This window comes from Phaethon lepturus, unplaced genomic scaffold, assembly GCF_000687285.1.
Source record: "Phaethon lepturus isolate BGI_N335 unplaced genomic scaffold, ASM68728v1 scaffold7967, whole genome shotgun sequence".
In the NCBI taxonomy this organism is placed as follows: Eukaryota; Metazoa; Chordata; class Aves; order Phaethontiformes; family Phaethontidae; genus Phaethon; species Phaethon lepturus.
This window is the reverse complement of record NW_010551068.1, coordinates 57,379-65,876: the sequence shown is the minus strand read 5'-3', so window position 1 is coordinate 65,876 and position 8,498 is coordinate 57,379. Positions and strand designations below refer to the sequence as shown.

General features: G+C 35.4%; 1 protein-coding gene across 1 annotated transcript in view; it reads left to right on the top strand.

Moving 5' to 3' along the window:
• Positions 1–1,404: 1,404 nt before the first annotated feature.
• Positions 1,405–8,498, top strand: part of CMC1 (C-x(9)-C motif containing 1) — a gene marked incomplete at its 5' end in the record, with an annotated part of 32,836 nt that continues 25,742 nt past the window's right edge. Inside the window, one exon of the mRNA XM_010290758.1 lies at positions 1,405–1,497. Coding sequence (XP_010289060.1) covers positions 1,405–1,497 — 93 coding nt within the window. The remainder of the gene's footprint in view (positions 1,498–8,498) is intronic.

Sequence of the window (8,498 nt, the reverse complement as noted above, 5' to 3'; positions counted from 1 at the left end):
GCTATTTGTATTTTTGTTGTATTTACAGAAGACACTTTGTTTTGTTTCTTTTGCTGTAGAAATCCCAAATAAGAAATTTTTGAGGAGAAATGTAAATCTTTAGTTCAGAGTCTGTATATTGCTCATTGTAATCCTGGTTTGTTGCCAGATTCCCCTAGTAATACCACATATGCAATACTGTGTAATCTCATAACATAACCTCATAGCGTTATTAAACTTTAAAAGATGATAACTTAAAAATGGCTAGAGAAATATTAGTCTCTGTTGCCTTTTGATATAGAAGTAACTGAAGATGCTCTGAAAAATAGATAATGTTTGAAAGTGGTAGGTAGCTTTAGTTCTGCTTCCTTCCTTAATTTCAATACATTGTCCTTTTCTTTCATTTCATCTAGATTTTTTAATAAGCAATTTTAAAATTAAATGATTGTCACTCAAAACAACAGTGTGTCTGACAGTAGAGTTTTCATAGTGTAAGCATCACAACTGATGCTATTCTGAAGCATAATATCAACATCAAAGGATGAATAAATAGTGTGTTTGAGGAGGAAGACCAAGTGTTTGGTATAACTGTTGGGCTATACATGTTCTGAACAAACGTCATTTAGAGGGTTTTTAACTCGGTAGCTAAGAAGTAAAAAGCTGTGATTGATAAATTCTCATCCCTTTGTTTTGAAGAAAGTGGATTTGGAAATGCATTTTTTTCTAAATGGTCTGTGTTGTTTAACTATTCAGAATCATTAGCTCTACTCAGAGTACTGAATTCTGTTTTGAGACAACTGGCAAATGGCAACTGTACTTTTAAGTGCAGAATTCAGGCAGTAGCATTAGTTCTTGTTAAGTTGTATTTCTCAGTGAAAAACCTCCTAGATCCTCCACTGAAGAGGCTTCTTTTCAGTTCTTTAAAAAAAAAAAAAAGTCTTCCACCTAGCAATACAAGTTAGAGCACAATAGGTTGTGCTCTGATATGCACTATATATCTCAGCTTTATGACAGTGAGTAAAAAAGCCAGTTTGTACAGATAATGTTATAGAAAAATACTAGTATCTTGAAATAAAAGTAATTCTCAACCTTTGTGCAGTCTGTATGCAACCTTCTATTTAGTAAAGCAGAAATTAGAATATGCTGCCAGAATTTTCTCCATTATTTTTGGTTCATTGTGCACATTGAGCAGAACAGAAATATTCAGGATAATGCTCATATTTGTATCTGAGCAATTTTAAATCTTGGACTTGCCTGCCTCTTTTATCTGTATGGTCCTTCCATGGTACTTTCTGCTGCTAGTTTGTGACCATTTTAGTGTACTAGTGTATGTTATATAAACAATGATGTGTTATTTCTGTAGATTGACTTTCCCTGATGTATAGATAAGAAAAATCTTTTGGTTTTTTTTTTTCACTCTTGCAGAAGATTCTAAGCTGAGACATGTAGAAAAAGATGTTTTGATTCCACAAATAATGAGGGACCGAGCCAAGGAGCTGTGTTCAGATAAAGTGCAAGGTAAGAGTCAAGTGTTCATTGGGAGATCAGATGTATTCACTTTTGTGCCCTGAATATAATCCTTGTTTTTGAAGACGAATAGTCAGAGAATTAATATGTATGATCTGCATCTTTTCTGTTCACTGTGAAACCAGTAGTAAAGCGTATAAATCTGCCGCGTTGGCTTTGGCTGCTTGGTGATGTGAACTATTTTCCAAAATGACTTGTTCTTGAGGGCTGCAGAATTTAGTATGATAATATAAAAGTTTCCACATCTTGGTCTAGACTATGTGATGACAGAGTGACACAAGAGTTACTGTATTCCTGTATGTAGTATTTAATACTTACATAAATCGAATTGCCTCATGTGAGCCTTCAGTTAGGGCCTCCCTCATTAAGATAAATTTAATGGAATTTATCTTAACTAACTGCATCCTTTCCCTGACCCAGTATTTTAATGGTACATGCACCTAACACACACATGTTTTTAGACAGACATTGAAATAGGATGATGCAGTCCACTTTTGCATGTTTTCATTTTGTTTTGAAGAGTACTGGACAACAACTTTTTAAAGTTGAGTGTCACTGCTTCTTTTTACACCCAACTGTTCATAGATTCCTGGAAGAAATCTGGAACTTTTTGAAGTACAATAAAGATAGGGCTACTTATGCACAGGTTAGCTGAGAATGTTGCTGTAAGAGGCATGTAAGAATACAAAAATACCCAAATATTAGGCCACAGAGTGATTCTGTACAAATGGCATGCTTTCAGTAGAGGGCACTTGCCTCTTGTCATCTAGATCTGTGCTCTCTAAACTTTTTTGATTGCGCATCCCATCAGTAAAAAATTTCTGAGCACACAATCCCAATATATGTATATTTATTTATAAGTTATATACATGTACCACTGTGCTAGTATATCATATACATTAGAAAATACAAAAATAGAAATAAAAAAAAGATTAGATAAATATGAAATAAACAGTACTTTAAAATTATTTTTACATTATTAATGGTATAAAACCGTTCTTGCTCTAAAATATTACTATTAATAACAATATTTTTAATGAGAGCTATGTGATTGAATAGGTTTCATTTTTTTTTTTTAAATCTTTGTTTAACTCTTTGGGGTACAGCAATTCGAAGGTCTTCCTTGAAGTTCAGTTTATTTCAATACTGTGTTGTAATGGGTGTCATAGCTGAAAAAGGTACTTCACAAAAATAAATAGATCCCACTGGAAGAAGTGCATTGTGGCATGTGGGTCATTGAAAGAAAGTGTCAGTTAAATACATTTTGAGAGCATGCTATTTGTATAATTTTGTTCAGGGATAGACCAAAGAGGGGTGAGTGTGTGTGTTTTTGTCCTCTGAACTTTCTCTGTGTAAGATGAGGACTTTGATTTCAGCATGTTAATTTTCTGTGGCAGCAACCAATATTGGAGATTCTTGAGGTGTGAATTGTGGACCATTACCTTGCAGCTTCTCCATGACTTTGCCTCCATAAATTTTAAAGAAAAATTCTGTCTTTTTTTCTTTCTGTGGTGTTAGGTGAAACTATAATTTTTTTTTCTTCCTTCTCCTGAATACAGTTCAGTTGTGTATCTTTAGGAAAATGAGGTTTGTGGATGCATCTGTCTCCCCCTCATTCCTCTGTCACTTGTAAGACAGCTTTGATAAAATTGTGTGGAATTTAGAGGTGGAAACTGAATATTTCTGATGCAATTTTTATGATCAAATAGACAATCAAAACCTACATTGATATCACTATTAAATAAAGGTGGTAGCATAAGTTCAGCTATTTTGTTGTACACCTTTTAATCTGGACGGGAGTGGAGAGACCAAATCACAGGAAATGAAGCTTAAGCAGTTTTGTGAACAGGAGAGTTTATCATCTCTTAAATCCATTGTGAAATTATTCCTGGAATAAATTTGTCTTGTTAGTACACAGGGATAGGTGTTAATCAGAGTAAATAGGCTATGGTTTTTATGCTGTAAACAATTATAAGCTATGAACATAAGCTGTGTAATTAAGTAACCAAAACTCCTGTGATTTGAGTGCTACACAGTGCATACATGTGCATGAAATTGTGCTGTTTATACTAAGTGGCATAGCCACTCAGTTAACTTGCTCTTGGTGTAAGATTTTTCTGCTTTATGTTAATTTTCTTTGAACAACTCCTAAACCTTTGTTTCATTTTGTCTTTAGTCAGTTGTGGTAAATGCATTGGTAATATAGGAAATACAGGAAATAAAGCTATTCTACAAGTATAGGCCTTTACAATTTACTTGGTCATGCTAGGTTCATATGTGTCCCAATGGGGAGCCCCTATACATTCAATAGTGCTCTGCGTGAGCACGGGGGTCCATCTGTATACAGTCCGTTACCTTCGCCTGCAGCTATACCACCTAGAGCTGTGTGCTTATCAGAGCTAATAATGCAAGTAGTGACAGCCTGTCCAGCACGTGTTGAAGAGCCATGCAGGGAAAAGAAACCCCAAGGGTTAAAAACTAAATAAAAATTAGAGGTTTTGTTAACTCAAGAGGTGATCCTGCTACCCTAGCGTGGCTAAATGGGTGACCCATTGCTGTGCTCGAGCGTTAGCGTACCAGGGTAACTTAGGGATGAAATAACCATGAAAATGTGTCCGATAATTTTAAAGAACAATTAAGTATTGTGTCTGGTCATATTTAATTTTACCTAGAATATTTAATTTTACTTTGAACTTTTTTCAGATGGTTCCAGTATAGTTCTTGTGTGTGCTACACGTTTCTGAACAATTTTGTACATCTTAGTTGCAGAATAATTTCTGCCTGTTTAAGATTTTCAAGCACCTTTTCAGTGAAAATGGATATATTTGTAGTTTTATTAAGAGGTTAAACATGCTTTCTTTAAAATGCTAGTCAATTTTCCATAAGTATTATGGAAATGTGCTTTATTGTGTTAATATCCATGCACTGTGTGTATGTGAAATTGTGGGCTATTGTAGGAGTATCAAAAGTGTTGTAAAAACCAAGCAAACAAAAAAATCCAACAACATTATGATACATTATTGATATTAAAATAGCATACTTTCATTGTATTTGTACAAACTGTAGCATGAGTTTGTCTGAAATAATATTAAATTAATGTGTCCTTAGCATATAAAAATATGTGCTTTCAATCTGAAGTAGCTAGAAGGAGCATTTATTTGCCATTGCCTCATCCATTGCTTTTATGAAATAATTTCTTAAGCAAACTGTTTTCCTTTAAGATTTTCAAGTTTTTGGCTTTTAATTTCCAGTTATAAAATTTATTCTTGAGTAAACTTCCTTAAAGCAAAATCACAGCAAATTTCAGGAACCTGAAATTAGCATTTTTTTATCACAAGGGTTATCTTTAGCTTAACAAATCTTCCATAGTTTCATCTGGTTGTGCTGTGCCTTCCATGACTCCTCTGTGCTCTTAAACAAGAAACACACACTAAAAAACCTGCAAGAGCTTTGGTTGATCTTGATCACGTCTACATAAATGTTTGTTCCATTTCTTAAGAGCACTTAGTCTGCTGTTCAGAGTTACCAATTCTGAAATTTTTAACTTGATGAGTTTAGATAGAGAAGAACAGTTGAGGACAGAAGTACACAAACAGGTGTACTTTCAGGATTGGACACTCAGTTCAGTTTGATTTTTGGGTTACTTGGCTTGGAAAACAAAAACAGAAACAGCTGACTAGCTTTGACAGGCTGTGGGTTTGGACTCTGAAGAAGTTGACTTAAGCTGAGATCCCAAAAAGAAAGTGCTGGATCATTGAGTCATTCGTGAAACCATAATTTTGTATTATATTTTTTGTATATGTTTTGTGTATTTGTATTTATAAAGCAATTCTCCTTACTTTCCAAAACCCCAAAATCCTTTTTTTGCTGGGAGAAAAACAATTTTGCTCCAGAGATAAAGGGTTTTAGTTCTAAACTTTTTTTTTCTAAATTTTGTTGTCTACTACTGATATGTAGTCTGGATTTGGGCCTTTAAAGGTCACCAAGAGTGACTTGCAGATGTCTTCTGTAATTGTGACTCATTTGTAAGGCTCGTGGGTTCACGTAGGAAACTGAGCTACATGCTTTTCAGGGTGAATAGTGGGTAGATAGTTCAGATCACTCTGGATCTGCCATTAGGAAGGTAGTGGTGTAAGGGAAACAATTTGGATGATTGAAGACCTGATCCTGCCTGTGACTCTGCAAATAAGAATGTGCCCTCTTCTCATTTGAAGATTGTTGTGGGAGATACCCATCTGGCCAAAACAGTAAGTTTTTCTGTTTGTGGTTTTGGGGTTTTTTTTGTGTGTGTGTGGTTTTTTGGTTTGTTTTTTTGTTTGTTTTTTTTAATGGGAGGGAGACAAATGGGGGTTGTTTCCACCTGTGCTGGGTTAAGGACCCTTCCCTGGAGCAAACTGTTACGTTGGTTCTGTTGACCATAGGAAATGTGTAATTAGGGCAACTGGATTTACATTGCTGAAAAAACTCTTAAAATACTTGGCAAGGCTTTAAAAAATGGTTTGGAAAGTGTGGCTGGAAAAGGACATTTCTAAGCAGCCACCCTCCTCCCATTCTCCAGTTTCCCCATTAGCCCTCTCCTCCTCAGGGCTCATGTTGATACTTAGTGGAAATGATGGGATGCAACACTACTTCAGGCTTCTCTACAGTAGAGCATGACCAGTGTCAACCAGAGTTTTGATAATGTGCAGTTACTCAACAGTCCTGTCACTGACATTATCTCTGTCCCCGTAGGGGCCACCTGCTCTAGACCATGACCCTTACACCTGACACATCAAGGCCCATAAAACCAAATAAATTTCTGATTGAACTACATGTGATGCTGTACATTTAAATGCCCAAGTACACCTTTAGATATTCCTTCTTCAAAAAAGAAGTCATGTTATATATGCTTTCTTACCAGAAATGCAGGTAATGAAATGTGTGAAATACTTAGTACATTTCAGCTTGATGTTCCTCAGTGGTGTTGCTCACTTTCCTTTGAACTGCAGGCCAAGTTCTGTTAATTGATGCAAACCCTTGCCGAATGCTGGGGGCGGGATTAACCTGTTGGTACCTGCACTCAACGGTTCTGAGGTTGACAGTGGCAGGTGCTAAGACTGATAGTAGTGGGAAATTACATGGCAGCTCACATTAAAAAATTTTGATGATTCTTATTTACTTTAAGTTACAAATTAAAACTAAAATTACTATTTATAAGTGAACTTTGCTCATCTGCTTTGCTTCATTGTGAAAATATAGTCCTTATAAATTTTTTTAAAATTCACGTATTTCAGGAGTATCTGGGAACAAACACAGTGATCTTCTAATTGACCAAAGCAAAAAGATGAAGTAGCTGATAAAAATCAATGAGTTAACATGACAACTCCTGGTAACTTCTTTAATTGAGCTGCTGTGACCAGAAATTGCTTAAACGTGCTTGTATACATATTGTTCAGAGTTTGATGCAAAGCCTGAGAGGTTACATGGGAGGAATCATAGATTTTATGACTGGAATAGCCCTCTCTTACGAGGATGAATAAAGAATGCTGCCTTATTACCTGCAACTTTATTTTTGCAAGAGGAAGGTTAATGTAATTTGAGAATGTATGTTCAATCCAGCGACAAAACTGCAGGGGGAGAAGGGGAGAAAAATATTATTCTCTGTTGCTGTATTTATTATCTGAATATTAAAGGACATTCTAGTCATATTGAATGTGACCCCATTACCCTATAAGAAGCTATTGAGTTTACTGTTGTACATGTTGTGCAGTTGTCAGTTATTTAAATTATTTTAGATGTTTTGATAGTGTACAGCTATATTTAGTGCTGGTAATAAAATTAGTATGTGTTTTTCCCTGGCTAGTATTTCTCAAGCGTAAGATGCTGAATTTTTATACAATATTCTTGCTTGCACATAATAGCTTTTATTTTAGAAAAAATTATTCAGCTCTATATATTTCCAATGAACATTACCTCTCATCACATTTAACTGTGAATGAATACAATCTCTAGAGGGATTATGGTATATTGAGCTTTACTCCAACAAACTGGGCCGAGAGAACAGCTATATGTAAATTACAACTTGAAGAAATGAGATCCTAGATCTCATGGTCTTTTTTTTTAATGATACATGCAGCATTAACTACCCTAAGCTAATTTAGGGGATTTTTTTGAAAAGAAATATAAAAGCATATTGTGTTGCTTGGTGATGGAAATTTAAGTATTCTAACTAGTGTTAGGACTTAGAAGAAAATGTTCAGGGAGGGAACTTACCCTATTTGATTATTTTTTTTTTCTTTCCTCCTCCATGTCATTTCAACCCAGCTGATGACAAGAAACGGGTCAGACTGATAGCTCTACCACTGCAACTTAGTTGTGTGGCTTTTTTTTTTTTTTTTTTTATTAGGGAGTGGAACAGCTTTTACAGGGACAAAGAGAAATGAAATCACTTTCAATGAAAGAAAGAGGCCTCATTATAGCCCCCAACAGCAGTTATTGACAGCTACACTTCCTATTAACAAGGAGCATTTAAGAGTTTGGCTGTTGGATCTTTGGACTTGATCTAATTTGCTAGCATTAATTAGTTTCTTTTGAGCACAGACACTTGGTGCTCACAGCTATAGATTTGGAGGACTAATTAGGACAGAAAATTGAACAGAATGGGGTAAGGCATTAACCTTCAACCATTACCAGCTGGGGCTCTGATAAAGACCACAGAGTCCAAATGCTCCTATTCATGCAAAGAGTACTCTAATGAATATCAATTTCAGCCAGGTTGCTATATCCTACAAGCACTGTCTTAATTTTGATTCTCTTACCTGGTAGAGGTTTTTATGTATAGATATTAAAGTGATATTGGTAGTTCAGAGCTCATAGATGACAACCTCAATAGGTTACCTGTGTTTTGTCCAGTCTTTCAAATTGGTTTTCTAAAGTTAGAGATTTTTATGGTCAAGTTCTCCTCCCAGTAAAAGTGGGGAGGCTAGGGTGGTTATTGTTGCAGCCTCTTACTA